The following is a 17,928-nucleotide window of genomic DNA, read 5'->3' on the forward strand; positions in this document are numbered from 1 at the left end:
CACACACACTCTCATTCACTCACACACTCACACACTACGGACAATTTTCCAGAGATGCCAATCAACCTACCATGCATGTCTTTGGACCGGGGGGAGGAAACCGGAGTACCCGGAGGAAACCCCCGAGGCACGGGGAGAACATGCAAACTCCACACACACAAGGCGGAGGCGGAGACACAGAGTTCTGTTCGAATAAAGACGAGTCTCCAGTGTCGGTGCTTTGTAACAGTTTCTCAGCGAAAGGAGTTTCCAGTTTCATATGACAACCTGCAGGGTCTCGTAAGCTTCAAATTGGATTGGATGTTTGTCGCTGCTATAACGTGAGTGAGGAACTACAGTTAAAATGAAACAGTTAAAAAGTGCAATGTGATGTTTATTAATAAATCACCAAAACGTATTTTAAAGGCTGATAAATGAGAATAATATTCAACATAATCTACACTGAGGTTTTGTATTATTTTTCTATAACAACAGTCTGAAGTGTTTCACTTAACAACAGTGAACAGGTTGTTCTCATGACAGTCGTTAGTTTGTTATTTGTCTACATTGGACTACCTAAATGTTACCATATACACTATTCTTCTTGTAGACTACAGAATATTAAACACACACACACACACAAACACACACACACATACACACAAACACACACACACACCACAAACACTCACACACAAACACACACTCACATACGCACACACACACAAACACACACACACAAACACACACAAACACACACTCACACACAAACACACACACACAACACACACACACATACACACACAAACATACACACATGCAAACACACATACACACACACAAACACACGCATACACGCAAACACACACACAAACACACACATACATGCAAACACACATACACACACATACATATACATACAGTATGGCTAGATGCTGTAATATAGTGTTTAGTCCACACAGAAGCGTTAAATATTAAGTATTAATCACAGATGTTGGTCTATGAAACACTCTGCAGTGAATAGACTATAGTTTGTAGGTAAATGTCGTAGTTTTACAGTACCATCCTCCTCTACTGCAGCCAGTTGGTCCTTACTGTGAGTCGTGAGGTGAAAGTAGAAGCCTTCAGAGCACAAAAGCGGACAGTGTTCACAGTCCTTCAGACATAACAGACGAGAGCTGAGAGCAGAGGCAATAAAACCCACACAGCAGTGTTGATGACAGCTACATTTAAAATGTGGTCTCTAGGGTGTGGTGTGAAAGAATGAAGGGTTTGGGGAGAGCACCAGTGGGTTCTCTCTCTCTCTCTCTCTCTCTCTCTCTCTCTCTCTCTGCCATGTTCTTCCGACTTCATTACACCACGCTCACCCCACTCACATGGGTTTGGGAGCTCCATGAGTCACTCAGCGCTCCCACTTGCCTTCCCAAACTGATGACAGGGTACACCCTCTCACCTCTTGTCTCTCACTCGCTGCATCTCTGGTTCCCGCTGCATATCCCACAGGAGACCGAAGAATACACCACGGCACATGCCCACTCAAAACCGACCGGCTTCTTTCTGTTTATTAGTGACAGATTTGCTCATAGTGTATACTGTACAACCCTTCTGCGCTTCTCTCTTTTTTAAAGATGTATAGAAACGTATTCAAACGAAAGGCGAGCGACTTTTAAAGGTTATACACGTCTCGTGGGAATATAATAATTGGGCCTGAATGCATGAGTTTGCACTCAGGACCAATTCTGGTTTTCTTGTTTGGGGCGGGGCTTATAACTGCTTCCGAACTCGGCCCTAGGTTCATCTGGTTAATTTTTTCGGTCCCAATACTCACACATGTGCATATGTTGAGATACACACATACTGTACTTCACTGTGCAGTAATACCTGCAAACGAAGAGCCGTTCTCGTATAAGGTACAGTAAGGTTTCTCCTGTGTTTATCGCAGTGCTCTCAGAGCATGCGTTTGTACCAGGTAGGTGAACTTATCACAGTGCTGCAGTCTTAGAAACGTCTGGTTTTATATATCTGTCATATGATAACCATAAAAAAATCTTTCCCTGACATTGTTAAAGCTGAAACAGGAAGTGACAATTTGAACCAATCGCGTTATTGGCATGCAGTGAAGAAGCGGATAGTTTATTCGGACCGTGCCGCCGTTTGGTAGAAGTGAACATCAGACCACCAGTTTTAAACGGATCAGAGATCGGATCTCGGGGGCGCTCGCAGGCTCTAAACCGATTACACTGAATTCTGGGGCCAAACTGCGAACTTTTCACTGAACTGCAAAGTGTAATAATTATAAATAATATAACGCTTTTTATTTTAATATTTCTTATCTCTCTAATAAGAATCAGCCTTGAATCAGTATATATGTAGTGTATATGAAGAATAGAAAGCCTTTCTAAGCTTTCCAAGAGCCTGAGATCTGATCTCGAACGTAATCTGTTCACGTTTCCTTTAACAAAGCTTTTAAAGGTAGTGACATTGTAAGAGAAGGGTGGAGAGCGTGAACACTTTACTGATACGATTTACCAGCTACTGGAGTTTTTATTAGATTTTCCTGAAGTCCACAGGGGCCACTTACAACGTGGATGGAATGGTGGGCTCCTCAAAGATAATGCAATTTGTGGCTTTTGGTTCATGGTTTTAATTCTGCTGGGATCTCTGATGTTTCTCCTTTCAGACCAAAGAAATCGGTAGCTCAGGTCACGATGCTCGGGTACGCACCCTGAGGGTAGACAATCTGACCTGAGCAGCAAACAAATGCAAACAAATACAGGTATTATTATTGTTTTTAGGAAGATGTGAAAAGATTCACAGGGAATCTAGACGTCTAAGGACCCGAAGTGTGCGTCGAGCCTGGGATCCTGCAGAGCGTGACAGGAAAGCTGAGGAGGTTTGTACTTTCATGCTGTTAGATATGAAGCTTGTGGAACATTAAAAGGCAATTTACATGAACGTGCAGGTGAAATTAGACCGCTATTTAAAATTAGTTCAATAAATAGATCAATAAAATCTGTTAGAAAACATTGCAGACATTAAAACAGTCCTGCTGAAGAATATGAACTCGTGTCTTCCAGAATTTTCCACTATTCCAAAACCAGTAAGGTTTAAACGACATAAAAAAATCCTCATATTTTAGGCAACGCCCACTTCCAGGAGAGGAACGTCTCTATGCTGAAATAAAATTTAACACAAACTGCGGTGTTTCTACATCCCAGCAAAAACAAACTGCATTTTTCTCATTATTCTACATACATCATTCATCAACAAGAAAAAAAGCGGTACGATAAATACATTAAAAAACGTGTCTTGTAACATGGAGTCCTGGTGATTCATGGCCTCAGGCGTGACAGTCTCGGATCTCGTTCCATTCTGTTAATTAAAACTGCGGCATATTTTTTATGTGCAGAACGAAAGGCGTCTCAGGGACTCGCGCTACAGACGACGTATCGGGACACGGAGACTCGTCTCTCACAGGGAAGGATGACTTTAAATGAGAAACCTCAATCTCGTAAAAATCATGGTCCTCAGAGGCTGACCTGATTATTGAGGTCATAAATAAGATCCTCGCGGGTGTAATTAGTCCAGTGTCTTCCTCACACACACACACACACACACACACACACACACAGTCCTGTTTCATTTACATGAACTGAATTAGCAGAGAATCGAGTGAAACGCTAGACTGCTAGACGACTGGACGATGTCTACTCTTAAGTCTAAAAATTCACTAGCTTGTAGCCTGTAGCGCAATTCAAGTCTAATAGCGTCTCAGCCTCGTTTTGTTTGAGGCTACGTCATTATTAGCGTCGTCCAGTAACACCAAGATCTTCGATCACGAGCTTCTCCTGAGTCAAAACATTCAATTACGAACACAAAAAAGAACCAAGACAAACGCTAAAGAACCGAACCTTCGTCCGCTTAAAAAATTAACCTTCGGCCTGCTTTGAAAAGACACAATTTCAATGGAAAGAAACTGGTCTTGAAATGAATCGTATTGATCGATAACTGATAGATAAACGAAAGTCCCGATCACACACTTGTGTGTGTAGCTCACTGTGAAAAAAAATTTAAATGATAATAATAGCTTGAGCATCTCGAGGTTTTAGGTTTCTTGAAGATTTCTGTATTAAACTAAAGAAAAATTCCATCTACAGTAAGTATCTGATGTATCTAAATCGATCCAATTTAAAATGAAAAGAATGGGGGTTCGATTCCCGCCTCCGCCTTGTGTGTGTGGAGTTTGCATGTTCTCCCTGTGCCTCGGGGGTTTCCTCCGGGTACTCCGGTTTCCTCCCCCGGTCCAAAGACATGCATGGTAGGTTGATTGGCATCTCTGGAAAATTGGCCGTAGTGTGTGATTGTGTGAGTGAATGAGAGTGTGTGTGTGTGCCCTGTGATGGGTTGGCACTCCGTCCAGGGTGTATCCTGCCTTGATGCCCGATGACGCCTGAGATAGGCACAGGCTCCCCGTGACCCGAGGTAGTTCAGATAAGCGGTAGAAGATGAATGAATGAAATCATCACACAAAGTTTGGCTGCAGACGATTTATTTGTTGTAATGTTTCGACTTTAACGCATTTCTACTTCCACATCTTACGTATAACCTGAAGGAAAAACGTCTGCTTAGATGCTTTAATGGCTGCCGCTGACTTCAGTGTATTAATTCCAGAACTGCAAAAAAATCGAAGTTTCATCATCTCAGATGATAATTTGTGTAAAACGCTAACTGCAGACCTTCAGCCTGCTACTCCTCACATTTTACTGTATGGAACAGGAGATCACGAACAAACTCAAACACTCCGATTGCATTGATTTACTAAAAAAAATCCATCAAAAGAAATCCACGTGAAAGATATTTCCTGACAGAGGTACAGGGTAAGACCGCACCCGAGCATCCGCAGCCGCAGGGACAGTGTGCGTGTTATTACCCTACCTGAGGGCAGTTAGGGCTCAAACACTGCATGCTTTCTGTTTACATTTCACGTCGAACGATTTCTTCAGCTCGCGGACAAACAAACTGAAATAATAAGAGAACAGAATTGGGACAAAGTCGCCAAGCACAGGAAGCGGAAGTAGGAAGCAGAAGACGCCACTTCCTGCAAAATTCTGTGGTAAATCTTCAGGATTATGTTCTGTTCACGTTAACTCATATCCTGTATAATAAACGACCTGATATTCGCTCGGTCTTTACCTAATTATCCTTCATGAGGTAACTTAAATGTGAAATATTCAAAAACGTGAATGTAGACGGACGATCGAAGGCGGATTTGTACGAATTGAATTTCTCCAACTAATTCTTTACTACAGCAGGGAATCACATGACATTGTGCTGTGACACACAAGATGATATTCAAACATCTGTTACAAAATGTTCTTAGCCAGATAACATCGTAAAAGCATTTTATCTGCTTAGCGACAGGAAGCGGTGCCTCTGACTAGCCTGCTCTGATGAAACGCCGCTCCTGCTCGGTTCACTCGGTCTCTCTGTCCCTTCGTCGTAATATTTATTACAGTGCTGATGATTTGGTTTACAATTAAGCAATATCACACCAGCAAGAGTGCTGCTGCACTAAATATGGCCAGGGCTGTGATTTGGCCTCAGGTGCTGATAATCTGTACAGCAGCATGATTGTGTTGTGGTGGTGTTGTGAGGGTGATGTCACTTTTTTAACGCATATATGCAAGAAACCGATGCAGACTAACTCACATTTAACAAACACAAAGTATAAACAAATACATCTTTTTTTTTTTTTTATAGTTTTATGATTTCAATAGTTCCCAAAGAGGCACAGAACAGCTGGATAGTGTGTTGCAGTTTGCCATGCTAACAGACAGACAGACAGACAGACAGACAGACAGACAGACGGACCGACAGACAGACAGACAGACAGACAGACAGTCGGACAGACAGACAGACAGACAGACGGACAGACAGACAGACAGACAGTCGGACAGACAGACAGACAGACAGACAGACAGTCGGACAGACAGACAGACAGACAGACAGACAGACAGTCGGACAGACAGACAGACAGACAGACGGACAGACAGACAGACAGATAATACACCGTGAACGGTTTCAGAGGAATAAATGCTCTTGGACCGTCGATCATCCAAACAAATTAGTGAAACTAATAATTCTACTGCATAAAGTCTGTTGAAATCGAATTCCTTAATTATCGTGAGACTCTTTTGACGTACGAGGAGGAAAAGAAATGTTACGGCTCAGCCGTTTAGCTGAAGAAGTGATGAAATGTCACGTAGTCGATACGTTTTGCCGAGTTAATCAGAGAAAGAGAGTGCGTCAGATCGCATCGGCCTACCAAGAAAAAAACGTTGCAAACTCACGGTATTTCACAATTGTAATTTTTTACATGGCAGTAGCAAGATATTTTTCCCAATAGTGTTTTGATGTTGCCATGCCAACACACAGACATGATGGATTGACAGCCCATAATACATACACTTACAGCATTTAGCAGACACCCTTATCCAGAGCGACTTACTTTTTTTTTATACAACTGAGCAATTGAGGGTTAAGGGCCTTGCTCAGGGGCAGCTTGGTGGACGTAGGAATTGAACTCACAACCTTCCGATTGGTAGCCCAACACCTTAACCACTAGGCTACCACATCCCCATGTGCTGTGTGGATTTTTATTGCCTTTTTATTGTTAGATTTCACACCTGAAAATTTGTCACGTGAAAACGGCTTCACTTACAAAATGAAAAGTGACAACTGCAAATAAATGGATGTAATTTTAAATAAGTTTTCTCATATGTGAAAACAAGCCTCATAATCAGCTCGTTATTTAGCTAACTGTAGCACACGATGTTGGCACTACTGCCACCATCAGGTGAGAGCAAAAACTGCAGAATAAAATCACTTCAAATATGTTGGTGAGATTAATTTTTGTCCTGGACTTTGGATATTGTATTTTATTTCAGCAATAGAGACCTTGTTCAAAGTTTCGGACTCTTATCTCCTTTATTTCACTACTTTTACCTTTCATTTCAGTCATGATTTGATCTCTGGCCAAGTCTCTAAACATATTAGAGAGTTCTCAGGTCTTGCTTTTAGTTACAACAGTGCAGCACTGAGCCTCTTCTCCTGATGGAGTCTAAACTATTTAGTGGGGTTACATATCATCTATAAATTTTAAAGCACTATTACTAGACACAGTGTTAGAAGATAATAAAATCTTTGTGTTTGCAGTGTGTGTATATGTTTGTAATAATTGTCTGTGAATTAAGTGCATTACATCATTAAACAGAACAGACACGGATCATACACTTTTATATGTGTATATGTGTGTGTGTGTGTATATGTGTATGTATGTTTGTGTGTTTGTATGTGTGTGTATGTGTGTGCATGTACGTGTGTGTGTTTGCTGTGTGTGTGTGTGTGTGTGTGTGTGTGTGTGTGTGTTTGTGTATGTGTGTGTATGTGTGTGTGTATATGTGTGTGTGTATGTATGTGTATGTATGTTTGTGTGTTTGTATGTGTGTGTGTATGTGTGTGCATGTACGTGTGTGTTTGCTGTGTGTGTATATATTTGTTATAATTGACTGTAAATTAAGTGCATTACATCATTAAACAGAACAGACACGGATCATACACTTTTATATGTGTATAGGTGTGTGTGTGTGTGTGTGTGTATGTGTGTGTATGTATGTTTGTGTGTTTGTATGTGTGTGTATGTGTGTGCATGTACGTGTGTGTGTTTGCAGTGTGTGTATATATTTGTTATAATTGACTGTGAATTGAAGTGCATTACATCATTAAACAGAACAGACACGGATCATACACTTTTATATGTGTATATGTGTGTGTATATGTGTGTGTGTGTGTGTGTTTGTGTATGTGTGTATGTGTATGTATGTGTGTGCATGTACATGTGTGTGTTTGTGTGTGTGTATGCGTGTGTGTGAACATACTAGTGAAAACGGTGAGTTTTGTGAAATAAGAGTGATTGTGAGTGTGAGTGTGATTGTGATTGTGAGTGTGATTGTGAGTGTGATTGTGATTGTGAGTGTGAGTGTGATTGTGAGTGTGATTGTGAGTGTGATTGTGATTGTGAGTGTGATTGAGTGTGAGTGTGATTATGAGTGTGATTGTGAGTGTGATTGTGAGTGTGAGTGTGTGTGTGATTGTGAGTGTGAGTGTGATTGTAAGTGTGATTGTGAGTGTGATTGTGAGTGTGAGTGTGATTGTGAGTGTGAGTGTGATTGTGAGTGTGATTGTGAGTGTGATTGTGAGTGTGAGTGTGATTGTGAGTGTGATTGTGAGTGAGTGTGATTGTGAGTGTGAGTGTGATTGTGAGTGTGATTGTGAGTGTGATTGTGAGTGAGTGTGATTGTGAGTGTGATTGTGATTGTGAGTGTGAGTGTGAGTGTGATTGTGAGTGAGTGTGATTGTGAGTGTGATTGTGAGTGTGATTGTGAGTGTGATTGTGATTGTGAGTGTGAATGTGATTGTGAGTGTGATTGTGAGTGTGATTGTGAGTGTGAGTGTGATTGTGAGTGTGATTGTGAGTGAGTGTGATTGTGAGTGTGATTGTGAGTGTGAGTGTGATTGTGAGTGTGATTGTGAGTGAGTGTGATTGTGAGTGTGAGTGTGAATGTGATTGTGAGTGTGATTGTGAGTGTGATTGTGAGTGTGAGTGTGATTGTAAGTGTGATTGTGAGTGTGAGTGTGATTGTGAGTGTGATTGTGAGTGTGATTGTGAGTGTGAGTGTGATTGTAAGTGTGATTGTGAGTGTGAGTGTGATTGTGAGTGTGAGTGTGATTGTGAGTGTGATTGTGAGTGAGTGTGATTGTGAGTGTGATTGTGAGTGAGATTGTGATTGTGAGTGTGAGTGTGATTGTGAGTGTTTATAGTTACTGAAATGCGAACACTCTCTCTATTGTCGCTCCATTTTTAACAGCTGACCTCCTCACTCTGGACATTAGTGTAACAGTAATAATGACTTTTCTTTACGTTGTGTGTGAACGGAGGTTTAATGGACCGTATGGATTTTACTTCAGTATATATGTAAAGACAGAAATGTGTTTCTAACGTGTTAAATACGACCTTTTATTGGTTCTTCTGTTCTTTTTGTCACTGAGGGAGTGTGTACATGTAGTGAGGTGGACAAGGTGATTATTTTATACCCCTTGGAGGAAAAAGTTAACAAAAAGGTCTAAAAATTATTAAAATAAAGAATTTCAATGAATCTGTTTTGAATGCATTATTGACTTAAACGAAGTATTTTGAGTTCTGATTTTATTTTACTAATTAATTAATAACCACATTATTAATGTCCTTCTGCAGGATCTTAATTTCTCCTAACGCTCCACACAGAACCTACACACATTCGGGTCATCTATCAACAACCATCGTCGGAAGTGAAAAAGTCACCTCTTTCAAAATGAATCACAGGGTTTCATTTCCAATCAATTTAAAGGCAACCGCTCGCTAGTTCACTAGTCGGTGCGCCGATCAGGAAGTCGGCCATTTTAAGGGGTCTCTCGCTGTCGTTGCGCTGAAACATTCGCTCAGTAACAAAATTCCACAAGAATGAGTACAACACAGTACAACACACAGTACTACAAACACACATTTGTATTACCATAGTATTACTCATTGAGTTCATTTACTGATAAAAATATCCCCTCGGCCAGCCGCCCCAGCAGGTTCCGCTATAATAGTTCCCTGGGTTACGTATGTATGTGTTGGGCGGAGCTATCAAAACAGGGGTGACACCCATTTGGGTTAGGGGCGTGTTTGTTTTGGTGATTTCAAAAGTCAACATTAGCTTTCAAACATCGTGCACCGCACCTTTAACATAACGTAATATCGTATTTGGAGTCATGTAACAAAATAGCAAAGATCTGCTCTAGATTTGTAAAGATTTGTATTATTTTGCAGGAACTGGCAACATTTACATATTAAAGAGAGTCGATTGTTTTTTCTTTTGTAAGGATTGATTTTATTATATTTACATTTATTAACATAAATGATTTTGTTGAGGTGTTTCAGTTAAAAAACCTTTTAAATCTTTAAGATTTTAGAATCTTACTGTTTTGAAGATAATCGTAGTCATTAGTTAATGAATGTTTTTGTTGTTTATTTATTTCTAATTCACTTTCACACCACAAAGAGTGATATGTTAGAAAAAGAAAACACATTATATATATATAATCCGATTTCTGAATTATTTCCTAAAATATGATTACAATAAACCGAATATAAAAACACAACACAATATCAAACTTAAACTTAATTATAAAAACAATAAGACTGTTTGAATTAGTTTAAAATGTGGGAACAAACTCCACAGTGTAATATTTGATTTATTATAATTTAAGTATTCCACTTAAAAGCAGGAAAAATTATTTTCATTTGCTTAGATTACATTTTTTTGCATCCCCCTGTTTTATTTCTATAAATCTGGACACAAAAAGTCTTTGATTTGTGATTTCTGTTTTATTATTTTATTTCTTCTTCACATGGACAGAAATGTCACTAGTCACATGACCCTTCTTTGTGCACAGAGAGGTTAAAGTTCTCTTCACTAATCTCCATAATAAAGCTAAATCACAATGACCAAACCGGCTAATTAAATCCTGATTAGCTGCAGATAACATCCTTGACCTGTTGTGTGTAATGAATGCACGGCTCCTGCACACCGACTCGGTTCTGCATTAATGCTGTTAGATCCTCCATCAGCTGTAAGATCTCCAGATCTCCGGACGGCGATCTGAAGACCGTCAGAACGTTCATGCAGATGATATTTATGTTTATTTTGACGATTCTGGACTCGATCTTTACCTCAGCAACATTAGAGTTGGTATATATCTGTGCTTTCGTGGCATTGCTCATCTCTAGGCACGGGAGTATGATCATGGGCTAGATCTTGGGTTTTTCATCCACAGTTTATGAAATAATTTAATGAGAAAGTTCTGCGTTCTAACATTTTATTATAACCTCAGAACTGAATTGAAGCTCTAATAACAGCTCTTAGAGCCAACGCGTTAGAGTTCGCTCGCTAATTCAATCTTCATGGATAAAAAACTACAGTCACAAAAGGATACGGATCCAAGCACAAATCACACAAAAGTTAGTCTGCTTAAAAATGTAGCAGGAACCGAAGATGTTCAACTGACACAAAAGCTTAAGAAACCCTGAACCAGGTCTAGAAACATTCGACACTTTCTCACATTGTATGAAACGAACTAAAAGTTTTGTCTGATTAAAACAAGTTCTTCTAAAAACTAAAATCCATCATCAATAATAAGAAGAGATGAGCTCTAGACCATGAAGGATGTGACTCTGGTCTTTAGTCCACAACAAGTAGAAGGTTCTTTTCTTCAATTTTTTCCTTTCCACAAACACATCAACCTTGAACATTGTATGAAGACATGAGAAGATGGAAGAAAGATCAGACATTAAATAAATGTCAGACATGGGCTAAATAGAAGACATGGACCAAAGATCAAACATGGACTAGAGATCAGATATGGATTAGAGATTAGACATGGAGAAAAGAGACGGCATGGACTTAAGAGAAGAGATGGACTAAAGAGAATGCATGGACTAAAGAGAATGCATGGACTAAAGATCAGACATGGACTAATAATCAGACATGGATTAGAGATCAGACATGGAGTAAAGATCAGACATGGACTAAAGATCAGACATGGACTAATAATCAGACATGGATTAGAGATCAGATATGGAGTAAAGAGTGGACATGGATAAAGATCAGATATGGAGTGAGGATAAGCCATGGACTAAAGATCAGACATGGACTAATAATCAGACATGGATTAGAGATAAAACGGAGTAAAGAACAGATATAGACTAAAGATCAGACATGGAGTAAAGAGAAGGCATGGACTAAAGATCTGACATGGACTAATAATCAGACATGGATTACAGATAAGACATGGAGTAAAGAACAGATATGGAGTAAAGAGAAGGCATGGACTAAAGATCAGACATGGAGTAAAGATCAGACATGGAGTAAAGAACAGACATGGACTAAAGATCAGACATGGAGTAAAGATCAGACATGGAGTAAAGAACAGACATGGACTAAAGATCAGACATGGAGTAAAGATCAAACATGGACTAATCAGACATGGATTAGAGATCAGACGTGGAGTGAAGATGACTAATCAGACATGGATTAGAGATCAGACGTGGAGTAAAGATCAGACATGGACTAAAGGTGTTAAATAAAGCAGTGTGAATGAAGCAGTGCTGTTCTGTAGAAGGTCACGTCAAAGGAAATAATTCAGCATCAACAAATATAAATGCGGATCGTGTGATTGTGTGTCAGCACACGTACCACTACAACATCAAAATATTTTATACTCAGGAATAAACGTCATACTGTAGTTTACAGCACAAACAATGGGTTGGTTTTTTAACCCAATCATTCATTCATCTTCTTCCACTTATCCGAACTACCTCAGGTCACGGGGAGCCTGTGCCTATCTCAGGCGTCATCGGGCATCAAGGCAGGATACACCCTGGACGGAGTGCCAACCCATCACAGGGCACACACACTCACACACACACTCTCATTCACTCACACAATCACACACTACGGACAATTTTCCAGAGATGTCAATCAACCTACCATGCATGTCTTTGGACCGGTGGAGGAAACCGGAGTACCCGGAGGAAACCCCCGAGGCACGGGGAGAACATGCAAACTCCACACACACAAGGTGGAGGTAGGAATCGAACTCCCAACCCTGGAGGTGTGAGGTGAACGTGCTAATCACTAAGCCACCGTGACCCCTTAACCCAATCACTGAGTTACATTTATTATAGCTTCATTTTTTAAAACATTTTATTCTCTCTTGTTTGCTGCGATAAGATAATTAATGTCTATCTATGACGAGTATGTTTATTACCCACAGATTTACTATATAGAATCACACAAAAATGTTCGTTCTACTTGATGCTACACTTCCTGCAAAGCCCCGCCCCTTTCCCTTCCTGATGTGTATCTGTATGAGGTATGCATTTTACTTTTAATTGATCATGTTAACATTTACATTTACATTTCTGCCCTTATCCAGAGCAACGATGTTTACATCATGTTATTATTCCCATCTCTGACTCAAGTCAATTTCTCACACTCAACAAGTCGACCCGACTACAGACGGACGCTGAGAGTCTTTCTGAACGAAACCCTGCGTCTGTAAATTTTATTAATAATTAACTCAACCTCAAAGTTAGCAGATCTTATTAATGCTAGCATTTCAGCCACAACCTGAAAAACCCTCCAAGTGGATCGCAATTAATGAAAACGTCAAATAGTTGTCTGTACATATAAATAAACAGCAGTACAGCATGAGATAATAAACGGACGGACGGACGGATGGACGGCATCGGCTTCCTCTAGACATTTTGATACAGTTGTGCACTTTATAATTCACACTAAAGATTTGCTTCTTTGGTGAAATACAAGCTAATTTGCTGAGGGTGAGTTGAACATTGGGAAGAAAAAAACACCTCCAGGAGCAAATTTACAGCCTCTTTGCAATGTCAGGGGACAAAACTGAGACCGGTGATGAATGGTTGGACACGTCGTCCTTCAAACAAAGCATTTTTGTGGGTGAAGCAAAGTTATTTTGTGTTTTGTGGATGAAGAAGCATCCCTGGGGTTGTTTAAAATTGTGAACGTGTGCATAACTATGAATCATGGGCAGCTGAAACAGTGTGCTCAGCCTTTAGAAGTCCTTCTGCTGCTTTTTCTTTTTCTTTCTTTTTTTCTTTGCTTATTTCTTTCTTTCTTGCTTGCTTTTCTTCTTTCTTTCTTACTTTAAGCATAGGTGATGGGAAATGTAATCAGAAATTAAAATGACTGAACAGAGCACAAGTGAAAGTCCTATTCTTTTTCCTTTTAGACTGAACATATTCCCCGTGTTCCTCTCTGTCAGGATCGTCTACATCCTCACCCTCAAATTGGTTCTGCAGCTGAATGAATCCTGTGAAACTTTCCACAACGTTAATAACTCACGTGTATTACTGCTTCCTGGTTCTTTTAATATTTTTAGCACTCCGCTTGTATCTGCGAACGAGCTTCGGGACGGCGGCAGCTATTCGTTCGTACGGCCGAATCGTTTAGCGGTCGAATTTTTCGAGGAGATAAATCAGAGGAACTCGTTCACTTTGCTTCAGCGGTCACACGTGAAAGGAAAGGAAGACAGGACGTACCTCCAAAATCCGGCCGGAGACGGATGTCATAACCCCTCAACAGTTTGTCCACTGTCGATTTGGCCACAGATATTCCAGATCCAGCAGAATTGCTACAGACAGACAGTGACACTTATTAAAAACTTGCATAACAATAAAGAATATTTATGAGCAGAACTGCTTGAATATTATTATAGATCACTCTGGACATATTTACACAAAACCTCAACCTGAGAGCAGAGGTGGAAAATACTGCTACATCAATACTGTACTTAAAAGCTGTAAGTCAAGTATTATTAAAGACATATCAATTTATTTAAATAAAAAAGAGAAAGAGAAAGAGAGAGAGAGAGAGAGAGAGAGAGAGAGAGAGAGAGAGAGAAGACATGGTCTTTCTTAGACTTACTGATTTCTACAGGATGTGAGCTTGTATTATTATGAAATATAAACCTTAAATGGAAAATTCACCATCAAAACCAAAGAAGTAAGTTGTGTTAATTTTAGCTAACTTTCATTTTCAGAAATTAGCTAGTTGTATTCAGCTCAGTAAATCAGCCAGCTAGTTCATTTTTAAAATAAAATTAACTTGCTGAATTAGCTAGCTTATTAGTTTGTTTTGATAACATGATAAAATCTAGGTTTGTGTGAGTTAGCAGTAAGTTTTCCTCATGACCGAATGCTTAGCGAACTAGCAGCTAGTCGTGTACGATCGCCCACGATGCGATCGAGGTCGTCAATTTTAAAACATTTATATTTTACTCTTGAATACTTCAGTGAGATTAATGTACAGTGTTTAAAGGTACAGTACACATTGTCTGATTTTCACTTGGCTCCACTTTTTAATTTTAATGGAGTAACATTTTGACTTTTTGACTTTTTTTAGTATTAGTTTCATGGTACTTTTTCCACCGCTGTCTGTGAGGTCAATATTTCATAATAAACATGCAGTCAGATTTTATCAGTAACATTAGTGACAATCTGAGACATGAATTATTTAAAAGCATATTGTGGCCTATATTTCATCAATATCGTATCTAAAACCGTGTACTGCACCGTGTTGTGATGTGTGACAATGTCTGTATGATCTTATGCAACCTAATTTTGTGTGAATACATCCCTCATGTGTTCATGACTGTGTATGTGTTCCTCTGTAAGGAGCTAAACCAACACTACAACATGGCCTTGTATGTAGTTCGGGTTTAGAGGGAAATCAGGTCTAGACCAGAATCAGGTTTAGACCAGAATCAGGTTTAGACCAGAATCAGGTTTAGACCAGAATCATCTAAGAGCAGACCGGTTCTGGTAAACGATGAAAGCTCAAGCAGCAACGATATTAAATTACAAATATATTTTTACTGAGATATCTCATGATATTCCATGTCTACTGTGATGAGAGAGACACAGCATCGACCGATTCGATCGATTCATGAAGGAAATCTGTTGCATGTAGAGCTTTGAAGCCAAACGTCAACACTGGATGATGCTCAGTTCGGGGCCTGTGCTGTCTAAACAATGCAGATGAATAATCATAGAGTTCTGGAGTCCACTTGTTAGCATCTCTTATCTTTCTCATATATTGTGAGTACCTAATGATTAATGTCTATCTGTTTATCATGTATGCTTACAGGTGGCACTGAAATCACTGATACCACTAACGAACAACCAGCAAGACAGAAGATCTGCGTCTGATCTTGTGATAGTGGTGTATTTACCCCCCCCCCCCCCTTTTATTTTTTTACTTATATTAACCATGATGAATCCTACATGTATAATGGAATAATCAGAAGGCATGATGGGAGCTAGTAGTCTAGGAGTGGGGGGTGGGGGGTGGACTGAGATATAAACGCATTGATCAGATACGTCTGCGGCAAAACGATAGATTTGGTTCTTTTGATTTAAGAGAGAGGGAAAAAATACGGCTTGTGCTTTTAGACGCGCGTTCACGTCAAAGGCTGGAGATTGCGCTAATCTCAGTGTCACGTCGCTCGAGGCCGAGCAGACGTGTATGTACACAGAGAATACGTGTAGACATTGGCATGACAAAACACGTACAATGTTTTAAAATAATAATAATACAGATATGGTGCTACTGTGCTCATTTTCGCGTCTGGAGACGGACACGCGCATGTTGCCCGCGCGCTCAGGCTTGTGTGTGCTCACACACACACACACACACACACACACACACACACACACACACACACACACACACCTCAAGTGTTTATGCCATTGGATGGACAAGTATTCACTACACAGTGGCCCCTATCAGTGAATAATCAGCGATGGCCAATAGCAATAAGCAGCCTGGCGCAATTCAAACAACCAAAACCCTGCGCTTCGGAAAAAAAAAAACACTTCACATCACCCATCTTTTTTCCTTACCATTGTACAAAGCAGACAGACGACAACACTGTCAGAGCAGAGACAATTCCACATATTTTTTCTTGGTGAGGACCCAACATTTCCACAAATCCGTTTATATATATGTACACCTTCAGTAATCCAACCTCCTGTGGTCCAAAACGATAATAGATAAGAAAAAAATCCAACACAAGGAACGAAAAGGGGGATAAAAAGGGCCAAATCAATCGCTCAAATCAGACCCACTGGATCACATGCATGTGATTGCTCTGCAACAAAAAAAAGAGCAGAGAAGTGGGGTATTTAAAAAGCTCGTAATTGGTCCCAAGGTGTTTTCCCCGGTTATGGAAATCCGTACAGGTCACAGAGCCTCTCGACCAACAGCACATCACACATCATGATTACATTTCACTTTAATTCAGAAGTAACGAAAAAGGTCTTCCTACGCCAACCAAAACCGAGAAATAAAAAGAAAAAAGAAAAAAAAAGAAAGAAAAGAAAAGTGGCGTCTTCTTGTCACTCAGATGGTTTAAATCCAGGTCCGAATCTGCGGACGCGCCATGGTTCCGGTGATGTGCTCCACACTGTGATGTGTGTTAAGGATGTTGTCTTGTCCTCCTACAGCACTAAAAGATGTTGGAGATTTTAGGGAGGTCGGTGGATTTAAAACAAACAAACAAACAAACAAACAAATAAACAAAAAACCCACGAAAATCTAAACCAGCATCCCCGCGTAATGGCTGTTGGACGGACGAGGTTCGTTTCTCCGAGGGCGAAAGCGACTGCTGGAGAAAAGAAAAACAATATGCACATTAAAAATCTGTGATGCGGACGTCAGAGCGTGTAGTAGTCTATGGTTTCCCCCTTTTATTAAGTAGAAGAAAGCAATCCCTTGTTGCAAAGGGGGGAAAGAGTCTTGTGTACTCGATCAGAAAAAAGAAGCGTCAAATAGTCCAGGTTTGCGTCCTGCTGGAGACGCGGAGCCACGCCGATCCTCCTCGGTGCGTTATGTGTGTGTTGAGGAGCCCAGCATGTTCGGGGAGAAACGGCGGCCGACACACGATGACACACTTCAGCTTGAAGAACGCCTCCACGAGCCGACATGGAGAGAGAAAGAAAAAAAAAAGAAAAAGAAAGGAAATCAAGACCGGAAAATAGGACCAAGGCTTACGCTTAGATGGCTGGGATGGAAGAAAAAAATCCACATCGTGTTTTGCTTTGTTTTTTGTTTTGCCCTTTTTCTCTCTCTGTGTGATCAGCGAGTAAGATTTGTTAGGTTTGTCAGAAGAAATAAATAAATAGCGAAAGATGGAAAGCAGTGTTTGCGCGCGCGGTATCACTGGGGAATGAGGCTGCGCGCGCTGCTCGTGTCACCCTGCAACCCATTAAAA

At 40.2% G+C, this 17,928-nt stretch overlaps 1 protein-coding gene across 1 annotated transcript in view; it reads right to left on the reverse strand.

The window, feature by feature from the left end:
- Positions 1-16,812, reverse strand: part of gabrb4 (gamma-aminobutyric acid type A receptor subunit beta4) — a 56,702-nt gene extending 39,890 nt beyond the window's left edge. Inside the window, exons 1-2 of the mRNA XM_060890518.1 lie at positions 16,559-16,812; positions 14,198-14,289 (exon numbers count right to left, since the gene is read on the reverse strand). Of these exons, the coding sequence (XP_060746501.1) occupies positions 14,198-14,289; positions 16,559-16,638 (172 nt within the window). The 5' untranslated portion in view covers positions 16,639-16,812. The remainder of the gene's footprint in view (positions 1-14,197; positions 14,290-16,558) is intronic.
- Positions 16,813-17,928: the final 1,116 nt, after the last annotated feature.

Source organism: Tachysurus vachellii, chromosome 17 (assembly GCF_030014155.1).
Source record: "Tachysurus vachellii isolate PV-2020 chromosome 17, HZAU_Pvac_v1, whole genome shotgun sequence".
Classification (NCBI taxonomy): Eukaryota; Metazoa; Chordata; class Actinopteri; order Siluriformes; family Bagridae; genus Tachysurus; species Tachysurus vachellii.